Source organism: Panulirus ornatus, chromosome 10, assembly GCF_036320965.1.
Source record: "Panulirus ornatus isolate Po-2019 chromosome 10, ASM3632096v1, whole genome shotgun sequence".
Lineage (NCBI taxonomy): Eukaryota > Metazoa > Arthropoda > Malacostraca > Decapoda > Palinuridae > Panulirus > Panulirus ornatus.
This window is the reverse complement of record NC_092233.1, coordinates 42,396,529-42,424,428: the sequence shown is the minus strand read 5'-3', so window position 1 is coordinate 42,424,428 and position 27,900 is coordinate 42,396,529. Positions and strand designations below refer to the sequence as shown.

The following is a 27,900-nucleotide window of genomic DNA, read 5'->3' as shown; positions in this document are numbered from 1 at the left end:
ATATATATATATATATATATATATATATATCCTCCCCTCCTTGTATTTTTTAACTTTCTAAAATGGGAAACAGAAGAAGGAGTCACGCGGGGTGTGCTCATCCTCCTCGAAGGCTCAGATTGGGGTGCCTAAATGTGTGTGGATGTAACCAAGATGTGAAAAAAGGAGAGATAGGTAGTATGTTTGAGGAAAGGAACCTGGATGTTTTGGCTCTGAGTGAAACGAAGCTCAAGGGTAAAGGGGAAGAATGGTTTGGGAATGTCTTGGGAGTAAAGTCAGGGGTTAGTGAGAGGACAAGAGCAAGGGAAGGAGTAGCAGTACTCCTGAAACAGGAGTTGTGGAAGTATGTGATAGAATGTAAGAAAGTAAATTCTCGATTAATATGGGTAAAACTGAAAGTTAATGGAGAGAGATGGGTGATTATTGGTGCATATGCACCTGGGCATGAGAAGAAAGATCATGAGAGGCAAGTGTTTTGGGAACAGCTGAATGAGTGTGTTAGTGGTTTTGATGCACGGGAATGGGTTATAGAGTTGGGTGATTTGAATGCAAAGGTGAGTAATGTGGCAGTTGAGGGAATAATTGGTATACATGGGGTGTTCAGTGTTGTAAATGGAAATGGTGAAGAGCTTGTAGATTTATGTGCCGAAAAAGGACTGATGATTGGGAATACCTGGTTTAAAAAGCGAGATATACATAAGTATACTTATGTAAGTAGGAGAGATGGCCAGAGAGCATTATTGGATTACGTGTTAATTGACAGGCGCGCGAAAGAGAGACTTTTGGATGTTAATGTGCTGAGAGGTGCAACTGGAGGGATGTCCAAACATTATCTTGTGGAGGCAAAGGTGAAAATTTGTATGGGTTTTCAGAAAAGAAGAGTGAATGTTGGGGTGAAGAGGGTGGTGAGAGTAAGTGAGCTTGGGAAGAAGACTTGTTTGAGGAAGTACCAGGAGAGACTGAGTACAGAATGGAAAAAGGTGAGAACAATGGAAGTAAGGGGAGTGGGGGAGGAATGGGATGTATTGAGGGAATGAGTGATGGATTGCGCAAAAGATGCTTGTGGCATGAGAAGAGTGGGAGGTGGGTTGATTAGAAAGGGTAGTGAGTGGTGGGATGAAGAAGTAAGAGTATGAGTGAAAGAGAAGAGAGAGGCATTTGGACGATTTTTGCAGGGAAAAAATGCAATTGAGTGGGAGACGTATAAAAGAAAGAGACAGGAGGTCAAGAGAAAGGTGCAAGAGGTGAAAAAAAGGGCAAATGAGAGTTGGGGTGAGAGAGTATCATTAGATTTTAGGGAGAATAAAAAGATGTTCTGGAAGGAGGTAAATAAAGTGCGTAAGACAAGGGAGCAAATGGGAACTTCAGTGAAGGGCGCAAATGGGGAGGTGATAACAAGTAGTGGTGATGTGAGAAGGAGATGGAGTGAGTATTTTGAAGGTTTGTTGAATGTGTTTGATGATAGAGTGGCAGATATAGGGTGTTTGGGTCTAGGTGGTGTGCAAAGTGCGAGGGTTAGGGAAAATGATTTGGTAAACAGAGAATAGGTAGTAAAAGCTTTGTGGAAGATGAAAGCCGGCAAGGCAGCAGGTTTGGATGGTATTGCAGTGGAATTTATTAAAAAAGGGGGTGACTGTATTGTTGACTGGTTGGTAAGGTTATTTAATATATGTATGACTCATGGTGAGGTGCCTGAGGATTGGCGGAATGCGTGCATAGTGCCATTGTACAAAGGCAAAGGGGATAAGAGTGAGTGCTCAAATTACAGAGGTATAAGTTTGTTGAGTATTCCTGGCAAATTATATGGGAGGGTATTGATTGAGAGGGTGAAGGCATGTACAGAGCATCAGATTGGGGAAGAGCAGTGTGGTTTCAGAAGTGGTAGAGGATGTGTGGATCAGGTGTTTGCTTTGAAGAATGTATGTGAGAAATACTTAGAAAAGCAAATGGATTTGTATGTAGCATTTATGGATCTGGAGAAGGAATATGATAGAGTTGATAGAGATGCTCTGTGGAAGGTATTAAGAATATATGGTGTGGGAGGCAAGTTGTTAGAAGCAGTGAAAAGTTTTTATCGAGGATGTAAGGTATGTGTACGTGTAGGAAGAGAGGAAAGTGATTGGTTCTCAGTGAATGTAAGTTTGCGGCAGGGGTGTGTGATGTCTCCATGGTTGTTTAATTTGTTTATGGATGGGGTTGTTAGGGAGGTGAATGCAAGAGTTTTGGAAAGAGGGGCAAGTATGAAGTCTGTTGGGGATGAGAGAGCTTGGGAAGTGAGTCAGTTGTTGTTCGCTGATGATACAGCGCTGGTGGCTGATTCATGTGAGAAACTGCAGAAGCTGGTGACTGAGTTTGGTAAAGTGTGTGAAAGAATAAAGTTAAGAGTAAATGTGAATAAGAGCAAGGTTATTAGGTACAGTAGGGTTGAGGGTCAAGTCAATTGGGAGGTGAGTTTGAATGGAGAAAAACTGGAGGAAGTGAAGTGTTTTAGATATCTGGGAGTGGATCTGGCAGCGGATGGAACCATGGAAGCGGAAGTGGATCATAGGGTGGGGGAGGGGGCGAAAATTCTGGGAGCCTTGAAGAATGTGTGGAAGTCGGGAACATTATCTCGGAAAGCAAAAATGGGTATTTTTGAAGGAATAGTGGTTCCAACAATGTTGTATGGTTGCGAGGCGTGGACTATGGATAGAGTTGTGCGCAGGAGGATGGATGTGCTGGAAATGAGATGTTTGAGGACAATGTGTGGTGTGAGGTGGTTTGATCGAGTAAGTAACGTAAGGGTAAGAGAGATGTGTGGAAATAAAAAGAGCGTGGTTGAGAGAGCAGAAGAGGGTGTTTTGAAATGGTTTGGTCACATGGAGAGAATGAGTGAGTAAAGATTGACCAAGAGGATATACGTGTCGGAGGTGGAGGGAACGAGGAGAAGAGGGAGACCAAATTGGAGGTGGAAAGATGGAGTGAAAAAGATTTTGTGTGATCGGGGCCTGAACATGCAGGAGGGTGAAAGGAGGGCAAGGAATAGAGTGAATTGGAGCGATGTGGTATACTGGGGTTGACGTGCTGTCAGTGGATTGAATCAAGGCATGTGAAGCTTCTGGGGTAAACCATGGAAAGCTGTGTAGGTGTGTATATTTGCGTGTGTGGACGTATGTATATACATGTGTATGGGGGGGGGTTGGGCCATTTCTTTCGCCTGTTTCCTTGCGCTACCTCCCAAACGCGGGAGACAGCGACAAAGTATAATAAAAAAAAAAAATATATATATATATATATATATATATATATATATATATATATATATATATATATATATATATATATATATATATATACATACATACATACATATATATATATATATATTCTTCTTCTTCATACTATTCGCCATTTCCCGCGTTAGCGAGGTAGCGTTAAGAACAGATTACTGAGCCTTTGAGGGAATATCCTCACTTGGCCCCATTTTCTGTTCCTTCTTTTGGAAAATTAAAAACGAGAAGGGAGGATTTCCAGCCCCCGCTCCCTTCCCTTTTAGTCGCCTTCTATGACACGCAGGGAGTACGTGAGAAATATTCTTTCTCCCCTATCCCCAGGGATGATATTTATTTATTTATATTTTTTTATTTTGCTTTGTCGCTGTCTCCCACATTTGCGAGGTAGCGCAAAGAAACAGACGAAAGAAATGGCCCAACCCACCCCCATACACATGTATATACATACATGTCCACACACGCAAATATACATACCTAAACATCTCAATGTACACATATATATACACACACAGACACATACACATATACCCATGCACACAATTCACACTGTCTGCCTTTATTCATTCCCATCGCCACCTCGCCACACATGGAATACCATCCCCCTCCCCCTCATGTGTGCGAGGTAGCGCTAGGAAAAGACAACAAAGGCCCCATTCGTTCACACTCAGTCTCCAGCTGTCATGCAATAATACCCGAAACCACAGCTCCCTTTCCACATCCAGGCCCAACACAACTTTCTATGGTTTACCCCAGACGCTTCTCATGCCCTGATTCAATCCACTGACAGCACGTCAACCCCGGTATACCACATCGATCCAATTCACTCTATTCCTTGCACGCCTTTCACCCTCCTGCATGTTCAGGCCCCGATCACTCAAAATCTTTTTCACTCCATCTTTCCACCTCCAATTTGGTCTCCCACTTCTCCTTGTTCCCTACACCTCTGACACATATATCCTCTTGGTCAATCTTTCCTCACTCATTCCTCTCCATGTGCCCAAACCATTTCAAAACACCCTCTTCTGCTCTCTCGACCACGCTCTTTTTATTTCCACACAACTCTCTTACCCTTACATTACTTACTCAATCAAACCACCTCACACCACACATTGTCCTCAAACATCTCATTTCCAGCACATCCACCCTCCTGCGCACAACTCTATCCATAGCCCACGCCTCACAACCATACAACATTGTTGGAACCACTATTCCTTCAAACATACCCATTTTTGCTTTCCGAGATAATGTTCTCGACTTCCACACATTCTTCAAGGCTCCCAGGATTTTCGCCCCCTCCCCCACCCTATGATTCACTTCCACTTCCATGGATCCATCCGCTGCCAGATCCACTCCCAGATATCTAAAACACTTTACTTCCTCCAGTTTTTCTCCATTCAAACTTACCTCCCAATTGACTTGACCCTCAACCCTACTGTAAGAGCAAGGTTATTAACCTTGCTCTTATTCACATTTACTCTTAATTTTCTTCTTTCACACACTTTACCAAACTCAGTCACCAGCTTCTGCAGTTTCTCACATGAATCAGCCACCAGCGCTGTATCATCAGCGAACAACAACTGACTCACTTCCCAAGCTCTCTCATCCCCAACAGACTTCATACTTGCCCCTCTTTCCAAAACTCTTGCATTCACCTCCCTAACAACCCCATCCTTAAACAAATTATACAACCATGGAGACATCACCTACCCCTGCCGCAAACCTACATTCACTGAGAACCAATCACTTTCCTCTCTTCCTACACGTACGCTTGCCTTACATCCTCGATAAAAATTTTTCACTGCTTCTAACAACATTATCTCGGAAAGCAAAAATGGCTATGTTTGAAGGAGTAGTGGTTCCAACAATGTTGTGTGGTTGCGAGACATGGGCTATGGATAGAGTTGTGCGCAGGAGGGTGGATGTGCTGGAAATGAGATGTTTGAGGACAGTTTGTGGTGTGAGGTGGTTTGATCGAGTAAGTAATGTAAGGGTAAGAGAGATGTGTGGAAATAAAAAGAGTGTGGTTGAGAGAGCAGAAGAGGGTGTTTTGAAATGGTTTGGGCACATGGAGAGAATGAGTGAGGAAAGATTGACCAAGAGGATATATGTGTCGGAGGTGGAGGGAACGAGGAGAAGAGGGAGACCAAATTGGAGGTGGAAAGATGGAGAAAGATTTTGAGTGATCGGGGCCTGAACATGCAGGAGGGTGAAAGGCGGGCAAGGAATAGAGTGAATTGGATCAATGTGGTATACCGGGGTCGATGTGCTGTCAATTGTATCAGGGCATGTGAAGCGTCTGGGGTAAACCATGGAAAGTTCTGTGGGGCCTCGATGTGGAAAGGGAGCTGTGGTTTCGGGCATTATTGCATGACAGCTGGAGACTGAGTGTGAGCGAATGGGGCCTTTGTTGTCTTTTCCTGGCGCTGCCTCTTGCACATGATGGGGGAGGAGGATGTTATTCCGTGTGTGGTGGGGTGGCGATGGGGGTGAGTAGGGGCAGACAGTGTGAATTGTGTGCATGTGTGTATAGGTGTGTGTGTATGTGTGTATAGGTGTGTGTACGTTGGGATGTGTGGATGTGTGTGTTTGCGTGTGTGGACGTGTGTGTGTGTGCATGTGTCTGGGGGTGGGTTGGGCCATTTCTTTCGTCTGTTTCCTTGCGCTACCTCGCAGGCACGGGAGACAACGACAAAGCAAAGTAAATAAATTTAAATATATCTACGCATATTTCCTGGGTATAGGGGAGAAAGAAGACTTCCCACATATTCCCTGCGTGTCGTAGAAGGTGACTAAAAGGGAAGGGAGCGGGGGGCTGGAAATCTTCACCACTCTTTCTTTTTTTTTTTTTCAATTTTCCAAAGTAAGGAACAGAGAAGGGGGCTGGGTGAGGATGTTTCCTGAGAGGCCCAGTCTGTTCTTAACGCTACCTCGCTGAGGCAGGAAATGGCGAATAGTATGAAAGAAAAAAGAAAAGATATACGCATACAGGTAGAGTATCCCTAATCTAAAAATCTGCAACTTTCTGAGCAGCAACATGATGTTACAAGTGGAAAATGCCACACCTTAAAGCATTTTTCTTTTCATTTTTTTAATGGGTTTCATTATTTTTTTACTGTTAAGTTCATTTGTTCGAATAAGTGTAAGAAAATGATTGTTTATCAGTAGCATAGTAATTGAGAATCAGGAATGAAGGTAATGCCAAACAACCATAGATTGTCCATATGGGCAGCTGAGGCTGTGACTCCTTAAATTTATTATGGTTGTGTTACACAAACTTTATTTCATGTGCAAAATTATTAAGAATATTATATAGATTACCATCAGGTTATGTGTATAAGTTGTTTATGAAACATAAATGGATTTTATGTGTAGGCTTGGATCCCATCCCTAAGATATCTCAGTATATATATGGAAATAATTTTTCCCAGGCATTTTGGAAAAGAGTTACTCAACCTTTATATGTGCTGTTGTTATATGTGGTTATACAATGAGTATTGTGGTTATGTTATAATTGATTCTGTATCTTTCTATCTTTAAGAGTGGGAGCATAATTTCGATGGAGAACTTTTCACTTCAAAAGAATCTCATCATTTCCCTGCTAATGAAAATAACACAGCTTGGAGTTTAGGAGTTCCTAGAAAAGGGGTCTTTGGGTAATACCAGGACCCTATCAAGAAAGTGATTCTGGGGCAGTTATATATGAAAATTTTCTTTGTCATGCTTTATCTCCGTTTCACATGTTAGTGAGATAGTGCGAGGAAAAAAGAAATGGCCTCATTCCCTCCATACACCCTTTAGTTGTCATATGTAATGTTTATTTATTTATTTTGCTTTGTCGCTGTCTCCCGCTTTACCAAGGTAGCACAAGGAAACAGACGAAAGAATGGCACAACCCACCCACATACACATCCACACACACGCATAAACATACCTATACATATCATATATATATATATATATATATATATATATATATTTTTTTTTTCAAACTATTCGCCATTTCTCGCGTTAGTGAAATACTACTACTTTGATCGTTTCTCTACGTACTCGGTGAGAGGGAACTGGAGCTTTCCCCAGGCGGGATAGACTCCTCCTTCTAGACCTAAGCGGCGGAAGGGCTCCTTTTCTCTTACTGTTGTTCACTTCATCTTCTTCATTTCGAAGATAGATATTTATTTAAATTTTTTTTTTTTTCCTTTGTCACTGTCTCCCGCGTTTGCAAGGTAGTGCAAGGAAACAGACAAAAGAAATGGCCCAACCCACCCCCATACACATGTATATACATACACGTCCACACACGCAAATATACATACCTACACAGCTTTCCATGGTTTACCCCAGACGCTTCACATGCCCTGATTCAATCCACTGACAGCACGTCAACCCCGGTATACCACATCGATCCAATTCACTCTATTCCTTGCCCTCCTTTCACCCTCCTACATGTTCAGGTTCCGATCACACAAAATCTTTTTCACTCCATCTTTCCACCTCCAATTTGGTCTCCCACTTCTCCTCGTTCCCTCCACCTCCGACACATATATCCTCTTGGTCAATCTTTCCTCACTCATTCTCTCCATGTGCCCAAACCATTTCAAAACACCCTCTTCTGCTCTCTCAACCACGCTCTTTTTATTTCCACACATCTCTCTTACCGTTACGTTACTCACTCGATCAAACCACCTCACACCAGACATTGTCCTCAAACATCTCATTTCCAGCACATCCACCCTCCTGCGCACAACTCTATCCATAGCCCACGCCTCGCAACCATACAACATTATTGGAACCACTATTCCTTCAAAAATACCCATTTTTGCTTTCTGAGATAATGTTCTCGACTTCCACACATTCTTCAAGGCTCCCAGGATTTTCGCCCCCTCCCCCACCCTATGATCCACTTCCGCTTCCATGGATCCATCCGCTGCCAGATCCACTCCCAGATATCTAAAACACTTTACTTCCTCCAGTTTTTCTCCATTCAAACTTACCTCCCAATTGACTTGACCCTCAACCCTACTGTACCTAATAACCTTGCTCTTATTCACATTTACTCTTAACTTTCTCCTTTCACACACTTTACCAAACTCAGTCACCAGCTTCTGCAGTTTCTCACATGAATCAGCCACCAGCGCTGTATCATCAGCGAACAACAACTGACTCACTTCCCAAGCTCTCTCATCCACAACAGACTTCATACTTGCCCCTCTTTCCAAAACGCTTGCATTCACTTTCCTAACAACCCCATCCATAAACAAATTAAACAACCATGGAGACATCACACACCCCTGCCGCAAACCTACATTCACTGAGAACCAATCACTTTCCTCTCTTCCTACATGTACACATGCCTTACATCCTCGATAAAAACTTTTCGCTGCTTCTAACAACTTGCCTCCCACACCATATATTCTTAATACCTTCCACAGAGCATCTCTATCAACTCTATCATATGCCTTCTCCAGATCCATAAATGCTACATACAAATCCATTTGCTTTTCTAAGTATTTCTCACATACATTCTTCAAAGCGAACACCTGATCCACACATCCTCTACCACTTCTGAAACCACACTGCTCTTACCCAATCTGATGCTCTGTACATGCCTTCACCCTCTCAATCAATACCCTCCCATATGATTTACCAGGAATACTCAACAAACTTATACCTCTGTAATTTGAGCACTCACTCTTATCCCCTTTGCCTTTGTACAATGGCACTATGCACACATTCCGCCAATCCTCAGGCACCTCACCATGAGTCATACATACATTAAATAACCTTACCAACCAGTCAACAATACAGTCACCCCCTTTTTTGATAAATTCCACTGCAATACCATCCAAACCTGTTGCCTTGCCGGCTTTCATCTTCCGCAAAGCTTTTACTACCTCTTCTCTGTTTACCAAATCATTTTCCCTAACCCTCTCACTTTGGACACCACTTCGACCAAAACACCCTATATCTGCCACTCTATCATCAAACACATTCAACAAACCTTCAAAATACTCACTCCATCTCCTTCTCACATCACCACTACTTGTTATCACCTCCCCATTTGCACCCTTCACTGAAGCTCCCACTTGTTCCCTTGTCTTACGCACTTTATTTACCTCCTTCCAGAACATCTTTTTATTCTCCCTAAAATTTACTCTCTCACCCCAACTCTCATTTGCCCTCTTTTTCACCTCTTGCACCTTTCTCTTGACCTCCTGTCTCTTTTATACATCTCCCACTCAGTTGCATTTTTTCCCTGCAAAAATCGTCCAAATGCCTCTCTCTTCTCTTTCACTGATAATCTTACTTCTTCTTCCCACCACTCACTACCCTTTCTAATCAACCCACCTCCCACTCTTTTCATGCCACAAGCATCTTTTGCGCAATCCATCACTGATTCCCTAAATACATCCCATTCCTCCCCCACTCCCCTTACTTCCATTGTTCTCACCTTTTTCCATTCTGTACTCAGTCTCTCCTGGTACTTCCTCACACAAGTCTCCTTCCCAAGCTCACTTACTCTCACCACCCTCTTCACCCCAACATTCACTATTCTTTTCTGAAAACCCATACAAATCTTCACCTTAGCCTCCACAACATAATGATCAGACATCCCTCCAGTTGCACCTCTCAGCACATTAACATCCAAAAGTCTCTCTTTCGCGCGCCTGTCAATTAACACGTAATCCAATAATGCTCTCTGGCCATCTCTCCTACTTACATACATATATTTATGTATATCTCGCTTTTTAAACCAGGTATTCCCAACCACCAGTCCTTTTTCAGCACATAAATCTACAAGCTCTTCACAATTTCTATTTACAACACTGAACACCCCATGTATACCAATTATTCCCTCAACTGCCACATTACTCACCTTTGCATTCAAATCACCCATCACTATAACCCAGTCTTTTGCATCAAAACCACTAACACACTCATTCAGCTGCTCCCAAAACACTTGCCTCTCATGATCTTTCTTCTCATGCCCAGGTGCATATACACCAATAATCACCCATCTCTCTCCATCAACTTTCAGTTTTACCCATATTAATTGAGAATTTACTTTCTTACATCCTATCACATACTCCCACAACTCCTGTTTCAGGAGTATTGCTACTCCTTCCCTTGCTCCTGTCCTCTCACTAACCCCTGACTTTACTCCCAAGACATATATATATATATATATATATATATATATATATATATATATATATATATATATATATATATATATATAAAAAATATATATATATATATATATATATATATATATATATATATATATATATATATATATATATATATATATATATATATTGAAAAAGGTGAGAACAATATATATATATATATATATATATATATATATATATATATATATATATATATATATATATATATATATATATTTTTTTTTTTTTTTCTTTGTTGCTGTCTTCCGCGTTTGCGAGGTAGCGCAAGGAAACAAAAGAAAGAAATGGCCCAACCCACCCCCATACACAATGTATATACATACACGTCCACACACGCAAATATACATACCTATACATCTCAATGTACACATATATATACACACACAGATACATACATATATACCCATGCACACAATTCACACTGTCTGCCTTTTTTCATTCCCACCGCCACCTCGCCACACATGGAATACCATCCCCCTCCCCCCTCATAAGTGCGAGGTAGCACTAGGAAAAGACAACAAAGGCCCCATTCGTTCACACTCAGTCTCTAGCTGTCATGCAATAATGCCCGAAACCACAGCTCCCTTTCCACTTCCAGGCCCCACACAACTTTCCATGGTTTACCCCAGACGCTTCACATGCCCTGATTCAATCCACTGACAGCACGTCAACCCCGGTATACCACATCGATCCAATTCACTCTATTCCTTGCCCGGCTTTCACCCTCCTGCATGTTCAGGCCCCGATCACTCAAAATCTTTTTCACTCCATCTTTCCACCTCCAATTTGGTCTCCCAATTCTCCTCGTTCCCTCCACCTCCAACACATATATCCTCTTGGTCAATCTTTCCTCACTCATTCTCTCCATTTGCCCAAACCATTTCAAAACACCCTCTTCTGCTCACTCAACCACGCTCTTTTTATTTCCACACATTTCTCTTACCCTTACATTACTTACTCGATCAAACCACCTCACACCACACATTGTCCTCAAGCATCTCATTTCCAGCACATCCCCCCTCCTGCGCACAACTCTATCCATAGCCCACGCCTCGCAACCATACAACGTTGTTGGAACCACTATTCCTTCAAACATACCCATTTTTGCTTTCCGAGATAATGTTCTCGACTTCCACACATTCTTCAAGGCTCCCAGGATTTTCGCCCCCTCCCCCACCCTATGATTCACTTCCGCTTCAATGGTTCCATCCACTGCCAGATCCATTCCCAGATATCTAAAACACTTTACTTCCTCCAGTTTTTCTCCATTCAAACTTACCTCCCAATTGACTTGACCCTCAACCCTACTGTACCTAATAACCTTGCTCTTATTCACATTTACTCTTAACTTTCTTCTTTCACACACTTTACCAAACTCAGTCACCAGCTTCTGCAGTTTCTTACATGAATCAGCCACCAGCGCTGTATCATCAGCGAACAACAACTGACTCACTTCCCAAGCTCTCTCATCCACAACAGACTTCATACTTGCCCCTCTTTCCAAAACTCTTGCATTCACCTCCCTAACAACCCCATCCATAAACAAATTAAACAACCATGGAGACATCACACACCCCTGCCGCAAACCTACATTCACTGAGAACCAATCACTTTCCTATCTTCCTACACGTACACATGCCTTACGTCCTTGATAAAAACTTTTCACTGCTTCTAACAACTTGCCTCCCACACCATATATTCTTAATACCTTCCACAGAGCATCTCTATCAACTCTGTCATATGCCTTCTCCAGATCCATAAATGCTACATACAGATCCATTTGTTTTTCTAAGTATTTCTCACATACATTCTTCAAAGCAAACACCTGATCCACACATCCTCTACCACTTCTGAAACCACACTGCTCCTCCCCAATCTGATGCTCTGTACATGCCTTCACCCTCTCAATCAATACCCTCCCATATAATTTACCAGGAATACTCAACAAACTTATACCTCTGTAATTTGAGCACTCACTCTTATCCCCTTTGCCTTTGTACAATGGTACTATGCACGCATTCCGCCAATCCTCAGGCACCTCACCATGAGTCATACATACATTGAATAACCTTACCAACCAGTCAACAATACAGTCACCCCCTTTTTTGATAAATTCCACTGCAATACCATCCAAACCTGCTGCCTTGCCGGCTTTCATCTTCCGCAAAGCTTTTACCAAATCATTTTCCCTAACCCTCTCACTTTGCACACCACCTCGACCAAAACACCCTATATCTGCCACTCTATCATCAAACACATTCAAGAAACCTTCAAAATACTCACTCCATCTCCTTCTCACATCACCATTACTTGTTATCACCTCCCCATTTACCCCCTTCACTGAAGTTCCCACTTGTTCCCTTGTCTTATGCACTTTATTTACCTCCTTCCAAAACATCATTTTATTCTCCCTAAAATTTAATAATACTTTCTTTCCCCAACTCTCATTTGCCCTCTTTTTCACCTCTTGCACCTTTCTCTTGACCTCCTACCTCTTTCTTTTATACATCTACCAGTCATTTGCATTATTTCCCTGCAAAAATTGTCCAAATACCTCTCTCTTCTCTTTCACTAACAATCTTACTTTTTCATCCCACCACTCACTACCCTTTCTAATCTGCCCACCTCTCACACTTTTCATGCCACAAGCATCTTTTGCGCAAGCCATCACTGCTTCCCTAAATACTTCCCATTCCTCCTTCACTCCTCTTACCTCCTTTGATCTCATCTTTTTCCATTCTGTACTCAGTCTCTCCTGGCACTTATAATGTATTGCAATAAAAACCCCTATTCAGAACCAGGACCCTTCCCACAGACCTTTGCTTGGTTTCTCCTGACCACTTCATATTCCTTGGCTGAGCCCATTTATAGCAAAATGCCACTTTTAAACCACATATGTCCTCTTCACTCTGTCCCTCTGTTTCTTACAAAGTCCTGCATGTTCTTCCCCTGAATGCCTTCTCCTTGGTTTCCCCCTTTTCCTTTTCCTCTCCACTTTTGACATGCATACCCTCTTAGTAATCTTTATATGTCCAATCCAATCCAGCACTCCATCCTCAGCTCTCATGCATACTCCTCTTACCGCCATATCTCTTTCTATTCGTATTGGTCAGTCCCCCCACTACACCATATATTGTTCTCTGACTTTTAATTTTCAACACATCTGCCATCTCCCTACTTTTTGATCTATGGTCCATGCCTTGTATCTATACAACACCATTGGAACTACTGTACCGTGAAACATACCCATCTCTGCCCTCACTGACAATGACTTCTCTTTCCTCAGTACTTCTCATGAACCCAAGACCTCTCCCCCAAGCCTCATTTCAGCTTATACAGTTCTATTTGCTGCCATGTCCACTCCCACTCTAAGTGGTAACACTTTGAGGTTGAAGTTGCTTTTATTGAGGCTGTATTATTGTCAACATATGGAAAGGAGTCCTCTTTATCTTGCTTCTCCACGGAATGTAGCCTGTAAATTACAGAAGCCCCAAAAATAAGATCCTACTCTCACATACCAGCTCTGATTTAATGATGTTTATATTTTTTTCCATTTTAGGGGAGATTAGAATCTAATGATTAATTTTTTCCCATTTTAGGGCAGCTCTTCTGGACCTTTACCTGAAACTTTTTCAACAGCAAGTCATGGAAGACATTTACCCAGCTAGTATGGCACAGTACTACTTCTCCATTAGTGCCACTGAGAAAGGCCTTGTGATGAAGATGAATGGGTTTAACCAAAAACTTCATGTAAGTAACTGGATATGGAATGCTTTTCTACTGATGGGTTGAAAATATGACTTTTGTAAGATTTCTATCTATGAAATGATTTACAGGTGATGGAAAATGAATTGAAATGCATTTGTCTGTTGTCTTGGAAAAAAGATGTATGATAAAAGATTTGCTGAAATCAGTAATTGCTCTTCTGGTTAAAGGGCAAAATTTGAATTCAAGAAATTACAGTGGAATAAGTCTCCTTAACAAGTTTAGGTGATGCATTCTACTTTGATGTAACTTGGACTTAGAAATGATAGCATTCTTATTTGATATAACTTGGACTTAGAAATGACAGATTTATACAATTTAAAAAAGATTATGGAACATTTTTATAGGTTACATCAGAAATGAATTGTTATGGAGAAAATGTGTGTTGTTGTGGATATAGGTCATATACTTTTTTTTGAGGCTCGTCATGGACAAAAGTGCACATCAAGGCCAGGCCTTAATTGAAATATGAAGAGGTTAATGAAAGTGAAAAAGTAGAGATGGAAATGTATGTACAACTATTGGAGGAAGTGAAATACCTGTCTGTTAAAAGTGCCAGGTCGTAAATATTGGGAAACACGAGAGGGGTAAAGAGTTCCAGAGCTTAGAAGTATAGGGAGAGAAACAGCTATGAGAATGGCCCACCCTTGAGTTGTCAACAGCCACATAGTAACCATGTGATGCAGTAGCTCACCGATTATTGCAAGGTCTAGCCATTGCTGGGACACACAAGCAGCCAGCTTCCAGGAGTTAAAACCAAAGAAACACCGATAGAAGAGGGAAAGTGAACCAGCATTGCAGCATAGGGCTAGTGTGTCAAGTTTTGAAATCAGCCTGGGAGAGTTGATAAGTCAGACCACTTTCAACTCTGTCAAGTAAGGATTCAGAGCTAGAACCACCCTAGATGTGAGAGCAGTCTCCATACAAGAATGGATCAGTCCTTCATATAAACAGAGCAATTGTTTGGAAGAAAAGAAATTGCCGCATGTAAACAGGACTCCCAGTTTCTTCCTGGCAGATTTAGCTATTTCCATAATGTGGTTTTTCCAGGGTAGTGTGGATGGTACAGTAATACTAAGTATGTTCATTAACTTGAGGTGGAATTACAGAACTGTCGAAGGAGAGAGGAAATTTATGAGGAATTTTCAATAGAGAGGTGGGCAGAAACTGGGTCTTTGAGGCATTAAATTTAACCAGATTGTATCTACCCCACTGTGATGGATTGCGCAAAAGATGCTTGTGGCATGAGAAGAGTGGGAGGTGGGTTGATTAGAAAGGGTAGTGAGTGGTGGGATGAAGAAGTAAGAGTATTAGTGAAAGAGAAGAGAGAGGCATTTGGACGATTTTTGCAGGGAAAAAATGCAATTGAGTGGGAGATGTATAAAAGAAAGAGACAGGAGGTCAAGAGAAAGGTGCAAGAGGTGAAAAAAAGGGCAAATGAGAGTTGGGGTGAGAGAGTATCATTAAATTTTAGGGAGAATAAAAAGATGTTCTGGAAGGAGGTAAATAAAGTGCGTAAGACAAGGGAGCAAATGGGAACTTCGGTGAAGGGCGCAAGTGGAGAGGTGAAAACAAGTAGTGGTGATGTGAGAAGGAGATGGAGTGAGTATTTTGAAGGTTTGTTGAATGTGTTGATGATAGAGTGGCAGATATAGGGTGTTTTGGTCGAGGTGGTGTGCAAAGTGAGAGGGTTAGGGAAAATGATTTGGTAAACAGAGAAGAGGTAGTGAAAGCTTTGCGGAAGATGAAAGCCGGCAAGGCAGCAGGTTTGGATGGTATTGCAGTGGAATTTATTAAAAAAGGGGGTGACTGTATTGTTGACTGGTTGGTAAGGTTATTTAATGTATGTATGACTCATGGTGAGGTGCCTGAGGATTGGCGGAATGCGTGCATAGTGCCATTGTACAAAGGCAAAGGGGATAAGAGTGAGTGCTCAAATTACAGAGGTATAAGTTTGTTGAGTATTCCTGGTAAATTATATGGGAGGGTATTGATTGAGAGGGTGAAGGCATCAGATTGGGGAAGAGCAGTGTGGTTTCAGAAGTGGTAGAGGATGTGTGGATCAGGTGTTTGCTTTGAAGAATGTATGTGAGAAATACTTAGAAAAGCAAATGGATTTGTATGTAGCATTTATGGATCTGGAGAAGGCATATGATAGAGTTGATAGAGATGCTCTGTGGAAGGTATTAAGAATATATGGTGTGGGAGGAAAGTTGTTAGAAGCAGTGAAAAGTTTTGATCGAGGATGTAAGGCATGTGTACGTGTAGGAAGAGAGGAAAGTGATTGGTTCTCAGTGAATGTAGGTTTGCGGCAGGGGTGTGTGATGTCTCCATGGTTGTTTAATTTGTTTATGGATGGGGTTGTTAGGGAGGTAAATGCAAGAGTTTTGGAAAGAGGGGCAAGTATGAAGTCTGTTGGGGATGAGAGAGCTTGGGAAGTGAGTCAGTTGTCGTTCGCTGATGATACAGCGCTGGTGGCTGATTCATGTGAGAAACTGCAGAAGCTGGTGACTGAGTTTGGAAAAGTGTGTGGAAGAAGAAAGTTAAGAGTAAATGTGAATAAGAGCAAGGTTATTAGGTACAGTAGGGTTGAGGGTCAAGTCAATTGGGAGGTGAGTTTGAATGGAGAAAAACTGGAGGAAGTGAAGTGTTTTAGATATCTGGGAGTGGATCTGGCAGCGGATGGAACCATGGAAGCGGAAGTGGATCATAGGGTGGGGGAGGGGGCGAAAATCCTGGGGGCCTTGAAGAATGTGTGGAAGTCGAGAACATTATCTCGGAAAGCAAAAATGGGTATGTTTGAAGGAATAGTGGTTCCAACAATGTTGTATGGTTGCGAGGCGTGGGCTATGGATAGAGTTGTGCGCAGGAGGATGGATGTGCTGGAAATGAGATGTTTGAGGACAATGTGTGGTGTGAGGTGGTTTGATCGAGTGAGTAACGTAAGGGTAAGAGAGATGTGTGGAAATAAAAAGAGCGTGGTTGAGAGAGCAGAAGAGGGTGTTTTGAAGTGGTTTGGGCACATGGAGAGAATGAGTGAGGAAAGATTGACCAAGAGGATATATGTGTCGGAGGTGGAGGGAACAAGGAGAAGAGGGAGACCAAATTGGAGGTGGAAAGATGGAGTGAAAAAGATTTTGTGTGATCGGGGCCTGAACATGCAGGAGGGTGAAAGGAGGGCAAGGAATAGAGTGAATTGGAGCGATGTGGTATACCGGGGTTGACGTGCTGTCAGTGGATTGAAGCAGGGCATGTGAAGCGTCTGGGGTAAACCATGGAAAGCTGTGTAGGTATGTATATTTGCGTGTGTGGACGTATGTATATGCATGTGTGTGGGGGGGGGTTGGGCCATTTCTTTCGTCTGTTTCCTTGCGCTACCTCGCAAACGCGGGAGACAGCGACAAAGTATAATAAATAAATATAAATAAATATCTACCCCACTGAGGTATCCTGTCTAAATTCAAGTTTATTGAGGAAGTTGTTTAGAAACACGAGATGTAGATTGAGTGAGAGAAGTTGGAGCAGAATTGAAGGATATGGAGGGATGCAGTGTTAAGTTGTCAGTGTATGAGTACATTTGGTTATTTGTATAAGAAAGGAAATCATTGGTAAAATGGAGAAAAAAGTGTAGGAAACAGGACAGAACTTTCAAGGACTTTGATGTTGGAGAAAAAGGGAGAGGCTGTTTCATCAACAGCCATGGAGATAGATCTGCCAGAGAGCAGAGAGGTACTTGAGGAAGGGAAGCCAAAAGAGGGGAGCTTAGAGGTGAAACCTCAATCTCACACTCTGTCAGAAGCTTTGGATATGTCAAGGGCAACTATACAGGATTCCCCAAAATCTTTCAGAGTTGATGACCAAAAATTAGTAAGACAGTAAAGAATGTCAATAGTGAATCTTGCCTTATGGAAGCCACACTGGTGGTCAGAGAGAAGGCTGTTAAGATTCAAGATGTGTAAGGATATCAGAGTTGAGAAGAGATTCAAAGACTTTGGAAATAGTAGATGAAAAAGCAACAGGACAATAATTAAAGGAGTTAGAGAAGTCACCCCTTCTTAGAGATGGGACGTTCTAATGCATGCTTCCAAGAAGAAGGAAAAGTTTTAGCTTTTAAACAGAAACAAAACAGATGAGCAAGCACAGGTACAAGTTTAAAGGTGCACTCTTTTAGTACATGGGGATGGATGCCATCAGGTCCTTAAGTCTTTCTTGTGTCTAGAGAGAGAAGCACTTTTCATAGACTTTGAAAAGAGATTATGGGTAGGGGCATAGGATTAGTAAGAGTGGGAAGGAATGTTAGAGTCATCATGGTAGAGTTAGAGGGGAAATGAGAAACTAAGAGAATTGCTTTGTTTAGAGGCAACATAGCTATAGTACTGTCGGAATAGAAAGGTGAAGGAAAAGTAGAATAACAGAAGTTGTTAGTAGTGCTCTTAGCTAAAAACCAGAGAGATCTATCAGTGGATGAAGAAGGGATGTTATCAAACTTCCTTTATTAAATAAAGGAATGTTTTGCCTCATGGATACTGTACTTGCAATGATAAATGCTGAATGAGACTCAGAGGAGGGAGAGTTTTCCAAGCCTGATATGCCTGATCCCTTGCCTGATTGAGCTCAGAACAGGAACAGTTGAATCATGGCTTGGAAGAAGAGGTCATCTTGGAGAAAGGGGAATAAATGCTTTTATTCTTTCAACAATAACTTCTGTTATGTGTTCAGTAGTGACAGAAACATAACCATGTCGGAGACAGTAATTAAGTCAAGGAAAGTCAGATTTTTTCATAAGTTGTTCCAGTCAAATTTGTTGAGGCCCCAGTATTTACATTTAGGGGCTATTGGAGGGTTAGGTGCCATTAAAATAGATACATTTATGAGATTGTGGTCAGATGAACGAATTGGGATGATATTTTTAGCTGCAGCACAAAGGATTAGAGGTGAAAAACAGATATAGAATATTTGGAGAGATCACAGTAGTCAGGAATGTGGGTGAGGTGGATGATGACTTGCTTCAGATCATTAAGAATGGAGAAAAAGGATTCAGTCCCTTCACCATCTTTATGGGAGGAATTGAACTATTTCCTGTGGTGAAAATCAAAATCCCTTAGGTAGAGGATCTCTGCTTGTAGAGGATCTCAGCTTGTGGGTAAGAGGATGTTGCAGCCTCATGGCAGGAGTGAAGATAGTCAAAGAAAGATATTAGATATGTAAAGTTAGGAGAGCAGTAGGTGAAACAAAGGAAAACAATTGTGGTTGGGAGATAGACCTTCAACCAGATAACATCAAAATTTAGTCACTCGTGGTCCTGGAGGCATTCCTTAGGTGTGTTGATATTGGAATAAGCCCAGACACCACCTTTGTATGGGAATTGTGAGTGGAGATTATAATTGGATATGAGAAAGAGGCTATTGAGAATATAATTAGACAATTGGGTCTCTGAGAAAATTAAGATATTAGGAAATGTGCAAGACAGATGGTGTTGAACAGAAGAGAGGTTACTAGGGAGACCATTAATTTTGATTTAGTGAATTGGAAAAGAGGCAGGTCTGTTAGAGAGAGAAAGGTCATGTTAGGAGCTGGCACTACTCCTATCTGAGCCATCCTTCTAATGGTCATCATAGTAGGCAGGAAACTGTATTTGAGGTTGAGGGATTCCTTCCTTGTAAAGTTTACAGAAACCCCTACCACAATGCCCTGGTTCCTGGCTACTGAACTCTATTTCCCAAAGAATCATGCCTTATAAACTGTTGAGGCCTGTTTAGTTTCTGCTATTATATCTCCTGTTTAGGTCTTGTCTACCCACTGCTCTTTAGATCTAATGTCTTCACTTACCACATGATTAAACATTAACATTACTTTTATATTTATTTATTTATTTTGCTTTGTCGCTGTCTCCCGCATTAGCGAGGTAGCGCAAGGAAACAGAAGAAAGAATGGCCCAACCCACCCATATACACATGTATATACATACACAGCCACACATGCAAATATACATACCTATACATCTCAATGTACACATATATATACACACACAGACATATACATATATACACATGTACATAATTCATACTGTCTGCCTTTATTTATTCCCATCGCCACCTCGCCACACATGGAATAACAACCCCCTCCTCCCTCATGAGTGCGAGGTAGCGCTAGGAAAAGACAACAAAGGCCACATTCGTTCACACTCAGTCTCTAGCTGTCATGTAATAATGCACCGAAACCACAGCTCCCTTTCCACATCCAGGCCCCACAGAACATTCCATGGTTTACCCCAGATGCTTCACATGCCCTGGTTCAATCCATTGACAGCACGTCAACCCCGCTATATCACATCGTTCCAATTCACTCTATTCCTTGCATGCCTTTCACCCTCCTGCATGTTCAGGCCCCGATCACTCAAAATCTTTTTCACTCCATCTTTTCACCTCCAATTTGGTCTCCCACTTCTCCTTGTTCCCTCCACCTCTGACACATATATCCTCTTGGTCAATCTTTCCTCACTCATTCTCTCCATGTGACCAAACCATTTCAAAACACCCTCTTCTGCTCTCTCAACCACACTCTTTTTATTTCCACACATCTCTCTTACCCTTACATTACTTACTCGATCAAACCACCTCACACCACATATTGTCCTCAAACATCTCATTTCCAGCACTTCCACCCTCCTGCACACAACTCTATCCATAGCCCATGTCTCGCAGCCATACAACATTGTTGGAACCACTATTCCTTCAAACGTAGCCATTTTTGCTTTCTGAGATAATGTTCTCAACTTCCAAACATTCTTCAAGGCTCCCAGAATTTTCGCCCCCTCCCCCACCCTATGATTCACTTTTGCTTCCATGGTTCCATCCACTGCCAGATCCACTCCCAGATATCTAAAACACTTTACTTCCTCCAGTTTTTCTCCATTCAAACATACCTCCCAATTGCCTTGACCCTCAACCCTTCTGTACCTAATAACCTTGCTCATATTCACATTTACTCTTAACTTTCTTGTTGCACACACTTTACCAAACTCAGTCACCAGCTTCTGCAGTTTCTCACATGAATCAGCCATCAGCACTGTATCATCAGCGAACAACAACTGACTCACTTCCCAAGCTCTCTCATCCACAACAGACTGCATACTTGCCCCTCTTTCCAAAACTCTTGCATTCACCTCCCTAACAACCCTATCCATAAACAAATCAAACAACCATGGAGACATCACACACCCCTGCCGCAAACCTACATTCACTGAGAACCAATAACTTTCCTCTCTTCCTACACGTACACATGCCTTACATCCTCGATAAAAACTTTTCACTGCTTCTAACAACTTGCCTCCCACACCATATATTCTTAATACCTTCCACAGAGCATCTCTATCAACTCTATCATATGCCTTCTCCAGATCCATAAATGCTACATTCAAATCCATTTGCTTTTCTAAGTATTTCTCACATACATTCTTCAAAGCAAACACCTGATCCACACATCCTTTACCACTTCTGAAACCACACTGCTCTTCCCCAATCTGATGCTCTGTACATGCCTTCACCCTCTCAATCAGTACCCTCCCATATAGTTTACCAGGAATACTCAACAAACTTATACCTCTGTAATTTGAGCACTCACTCTTATCCCCTTTGCCTTTGTACAATGGCACTATGCAAGCATTCTGCCAATCCTCAGGCACCTCACCATGAATCTTACATACATTAAATAACCTTACCAACCAGTCAACAATACAGTCACCCCCTTTTTGAATAAATTCCACTGCAATACCATCCAAACCTGCTGCTTTGCCAGCTTTCATCTTCTGCAAAGCTTTAACAACCTCTTCTCTGTTTACCCAATCATTTTCCCTAACCCTCTCACTTTACACACCACCTCGACCCAAACACCCTATATCTGCCACTCTATCATCAAACACATTCAACAAACCTTCAAAATACTCACTCCATCTCCTTCTCACATCACCACTACTTGTTATCACCTTCCCATTAGCCCCCTTCACTGAAGTTCCCATTTGCTCCCATGTCTTACGCACTTTATTTACCTCCTTCCAAATCATCTTTTTATTCTCCCTAAAATTTAATGATACTCTCTCACCCCAACTCTCATTTGCCCTCTTTTTCACCTCTTGCACCTTTCTCTTGACCTCCTGTCTCTTTCTTTTATACATCTCCCACTGATTTGCATTTTTTCCCTGCAAAAATCATCCAAATGCCTCTCTCTTCTCTTTCACTAATAATCTTACTTCTTCATCCCACCACTCACTACCCTTTCTAATCAACCCACCTCCCACGCTTCTCATGCCACAAGCATCTTTTGCGCAAGCCATCACTGCTTCCCTAAATACATCCCATTCCTCCCCCACTCCGCTTACCTCCTTTGTTCTCACCTTTTTCCATTTTGTACTCAGTCTCTCCTGGTACTTCCTCACACAAGTCTCCTTCCCAAACTCACTTACTCTCACCACCCTCTTCACCCCAACATTCTCTCTTCTTTTCTGAAAACCCCTACAAATCTTCACCTTCGCCTCCACAAGATAATGTTTGGACATCCCTCCAGTTGCACCTCTCAGCACATTAACATCCAAAAGTCTCTCTTTCGCGTGCCTATCAATTAAGACGTAATCCAATAATGCTCTCTGGCCATCTCTCCTACTTACATACGTATACTTGTGTATATCTCGCTTTTTAAAACAGGTATTCCCAATCACCAGTCCTTTTTCAGCACATAAATCTACAAGCTCTTCACCATTTCCATTTACAACACTGAACACCCCATGTATACCAATTATTCCCTCAACTGCCACATTACTCACCTTTGCATTCAAATCACCCATCACTATAACCCAGTCTTGTGCATCAAAACCACTAACACACTCATTCAGCTGCTCCCAAAACACTTGCCTCTCATGATCTTTCTCATGAGCATTACGTGATCACTTTTTCCAGTTGGAATATCATATAGGTTGTCAGTATCCATGTATGTGTGAAGTAAAGGACTTGTAAAGGTGATTCATTATTGCCTCTTGTCCAGGTATTTTCTCTGATTTATTAGGATGGGAAACTTTCCTGTTGTTATTGTTGATAACATGTATATCCATGGCTCATTGATACTATGAAAACCTAGTTCCTTTCTGTATGATTGAAATCCCTCATGATTATCGGTACTTAACCATCTATGAGAAATAGATGTTTAACAGCTTCTTATACTATACTGATTCTTCCTTCATTATTGTATATTTGTTCTGGATGTTATTTAGTTCTAGTTGATGTGCTGAGAGGGGCAGCTGGTGGGATGTCTGACCACTATCATCTGGAGGTGAGAGTGAAGATTTGTAGAGGTTTTCAAAAACGAAGAGAGACTGTTGGAGAGAAGAGAGTGGTAAGAGTAAGTGAGCTTGGAAAAAAGACTTGTATGAGGAAGTACCAGGAGATATTGAGTGTAGAATGGCAAAAGGTGAGAGCAAATAACATGAGGGAAGTGGGTGAGGAATGGGATGTATTTAGGGAAGCAGTGATGGCATGTGCAAAAGATGCATGTGGCATGAGTAAGGTGGGAGGTGGGCTGATAAGAAAGGGTTGTGAGTGCTGGAATAAGTAAAGTTGTCAGTGAAAGAGAAAAAGAGAGTCATTTGTATCATGTGCAAATGACTGGGAGATGTATAAAAAAAAAAAAGCAGCAGCAGATCAAGAGGAAGGTTCAATGGTTGAAAAAGAGGGCAAATGAAAGTTGGGGTGAGATAGTATCATTGAATTTTAAGTAGAATAAAAAGATGTTTTGGAAGGAGGTAAATAACGTGTGTAAGACAAGAGAACAAATGGGAATGTTGGTGAAGGGGACAAGGTGGAAAGTAAAAACAGGTAGTGATGAAGTGATAAGGAGATAGAGTGAGTATTTTGAAGGTTTGTTGAATGTGTTTGATGATAGAGTGGCAGATGTAGGGTGTTTGGGTCAGGTTGGTGTGCGAAGTGAGAGGGTCAGGGAGAATGGTTTGCTCGTGCTACTTAGGTGCAGTGACCAAACCTGAGAAGCATATTCTAGTTTAGGTCTTGTGTAGGATATGAATAGCTTGCTTAATATTTCCTTTTCTATGTACTTGAAAGCTATGCTGATATTTGCCAGCAGACTATTTGTCTCCCCACTATTCTCTTAATATGGGACTTTGGTAATAGAGTAGAGACTATCATTTCCCAAATCCTTCTCACACACAGAATTCTGAAGCTTATTTCCCTCCATGTAATAATTATATTAAGGCCATCTTTCACTTTATCCCATCTTCATTACTTTACATTTGCTTAGGTAAATTTGATAACCACATTTCAGACCAACTCTGGAGTCTGTTTTGGTATTCTTGTAAGATGGAATCCTCCATGCTTTTCACTTCCCTCATGACCTTTGCATCATCTGCTAACATAATTAGGTAAGATTCCTTACCTTGAAGCAAGTCATTAACTTAGATCAAGAAAAGTAATGGTCCCAGAACCAAACCCTATGGCACTCTGCTGATCACCCCAACTCATTTGGAAAAGGTGCCTGTATCATGAGTCCTTTGTTTCTCCATGTGAGTTGATCTTCTGTCCAATTCAGGAGTTCCCCCTTATTCCTATCTCATAATCCAGCTTCTTACTTAACCTACATTGTAGTACAGTTTCAAATACTTTTGGCAGTCCAGATACCGACAGTTCACCCAGCCTTCCCTTTTGTTGAGGACTGAGCTCACTCTCTCGAAGAATTGTAAGAAGTTAGTTCCACATGACCTTCTTTCCTTAGAACCATGCTGGCTTTCACTTGGGAAATTTCTCCTCTTTAGAAAGTCACCTACTTACTTTCTTATAATCTTTTCAAGAACCTGACACGCCACATTCATTAGTAAGATAGGTCTGTAGTTCAACACCTGTTCCTAGTTACCTTTCTTTTGTATAGGCTTCCCATTTCATCTCTGATTTTGGGGATACAGTTTCTCTCACTGTGAAAACACTCTTGAATTTTTATTCAGTTCCTCACATATCTTCGCTTCATTCTGTACAATTTTTCCCCTCAGGATCCCGTAGCCTGATTAGCTGCTTCTTAGCTGATAACTCACTTCTGATAAAAATATGGAAAAGTTTTGGATGTTCACCAACTTTGTCTACAATATAAAGTTTTTAGTTTCTCCTTTCCTATTCTACTCTACTCACTCCATGTTGTCTTATACCTTGAAAGTGCTGGCTGGCTGGAGTGACATCTATATCTTCGCCATTGCAGATCTTGAAGCTGCTTTACTTTTTGGCATCTTGTATTAAACCATTAATTCCTCCTATCTTTCCCTTTCTACTTGAGGCGTGAGGTATCCATGCCCCCTCTCCTTCATCATGAATTTCACAATCTTTCACCATATATTCTTGATTCTTGGCTACTGAATTCCATTTTCCAATTTATGTTACTAAAGAAATTTTGTAGAATTGTGTAGTTTCCACAATTATACCTCCTCTCTATGTCGTCTAACCTCTGCTATTTTAATGTCCTTATATGGCATGTAGCCAAACTTGAGCATTACATAACTATATCATCTGTAATGTTCTTGGTATCCATGGTATGTGAGAAAAGAAGTCCATGTCTTCCTAGTGTGCTCCTTAACATGTTGGAATAGGAAATTTTCATGTATACACTCTAAAAACTTGTTTCTCCATGACACCCTGTCACCATTATAATACAAAGTCCCTCAGATTATCTCTTTATGATTGAAATCCCCATTATCAGACTTTAATATCTCTAAGAAATGAGTGTCTCAGTGCTTCATATACCATCCTGACTATTGTTATCACTGTATATTTGCTCTGGATTGTTGCATTTCTTTGGAGGAGTATATAATATTAGCAACGCTGCTATTCTTTCCTGCAGTTACTCTTCACATTACTTATTGTCTGAATGGGCCATCTTCCACTACATGTTGAAGCTTCAGGCTGTCTCTTGACAAGAGGGTTAATTCTCACCTTCTTTTACCTTCTTTTTTCCTTTCTTGCTATTGTGTACCTGTTTTGATAGAACAGGTGGGAAGTTATCTTTTTGGCAGACTGAATTTCCATGACTCCAGCAGTATCGTTTGTACTTTCCCATATTTGATCCTTAGATCCCATCTCTGCAAGTAACTTTTCATCCATTAGTATTTAAATACAGTACTCTCCATCTGACATTACCATCTTTTAACACCCCTGCCCTCTCTTCAGTGCCAGAAGGGCTGCTCTATCCTTTTACTGTACATGGCATCTCCAGTATTTTGTCTTCTGACTGTGCTCTGCTTTTCTCCCCATGTTCCTTTGATTTGTCACATTTGATGAATATCCCAATGAATGTCACCATGCTTTTATGATTCATAGATTTTCTAAGTACTGGTTTAACCTCTTTAATCCAGTAATATTGGGACCTGGCCATCACCAGACCATGGAAAATTCCAGAAAACAGAAATTGACCCCTAAGGAACCCCTATGTGAATATATACCCAACCCCTAGTCTTGCCAGCTCTTTCCACATACACATTGCTATGTTATCAAAGGTAGAACAAAGTTTAAAACAGGAAGTGATACAACCATTAATGCTTCCACACAAGGATTTTATTTTATTTGGTAAAGTGTGTGAAAGAAGAAAGTTAAGAGTAAATGTGAATAAGAGCAAGGTTATTAGGTACAGTAGGGTTGAGGGTCAAGTCAATTGGGAGGTGAGTTTGAATGGAGAAAAACTGGAGGAAGTGAAGTGTTTTAGATATCTGGGAGTGGATCTGGCAGCGGATGGAAACATGGAAGCGGAAGTGGATCATAGGGTGGGGGAGGGGGCGAAAATTCTGGGAGCCTTGAAGAATGTGTGGAAGTCGAGAACATTATCTCGGAAAGCAAAAATGGGTATGTTTGAAGGAATAGTGGTTCCAACAATGTTGTATGGTTGCGAGGCGTGGACTATGGATAGAGTTGTGCGCAGGAGGATGGATGTGCTGGAAGTGAGATGTTTGAGGACAATGTGTGGTGTGAGGTGGTTTGATCGAGTAAGTAACGTAAGGGTAAGAGAGATGTGTGGAAATAAAAAGAGCGTGGTTGAGAGAGCAGAAGAGGGTGTTTTGAAATGGTTTGGTCACATGGAGAGAATGAGTGAGGAAAGATTGACCAAGAGGATATATGTGTCGGAGGTGGAGGGAACGAGGAGAAGAGGGAGACCAAATTGGAGGTGGAAAGATGGAGTGAAAAAGATTTTGTGTGATCGGGGCCTGAACATGCAGGAGGGTGAAAGGAGGGCAAGAAATAGAGTGAATTGGAGCGATGTGGTATACCGGGGTTGACGTGCTGTCAGTGGATTGAATCAAGGCATGTGAAGCATCTGGGGTAAACCATGGAAAGCTGTGTAGGTATGTATATTTGCGTGTGTGGACGTATGTATATACATGTGTATGGGGGTGGGTTGGGCCATTTCTTTCGTCTGTTTCCTTGCGCTACCTCGCAAACGCGGGAGACCGGCAAAAAAAAAAAAAAAAAAAAAAAAAATCAGATTACATCAGAAGTACCCCCAATGGAGACTGCAGGATCTTGGGCAAGGGTTTTTCATCACATACAATGCCAGTACAGGGGAGATTCATCAGCATTATACATTTGTTCTGGGGCTGAGTTTTGTGCTGCCACTAACTGTACAAGTTCATCCAGAAGCCT

The 27,900-nt window shown here is 41.6% G+C and overlaps 1 protein-coding gene across 1 annotated transcript in view; it reads left to right on the top strand.

Moving 5' to 3' along the window:
* LOC139750631 (nardilysin-like) overlaps positions 1-27,900 on the top strand; it is a 588,785-nt gene that overhangs the window by 352,620 nt on the left and 208,265 nt on the right. The window contains exon 11 of the mRNA XM_071665306.1: positions 14,062-14,212. Coding sequence (XP_071521407.1) covers positions 14,062-14,212 — 151 coding nt within the window. The remainder of the gene's footprint in view (positions 1-14,061; positions 14,213-27,900) is intronic.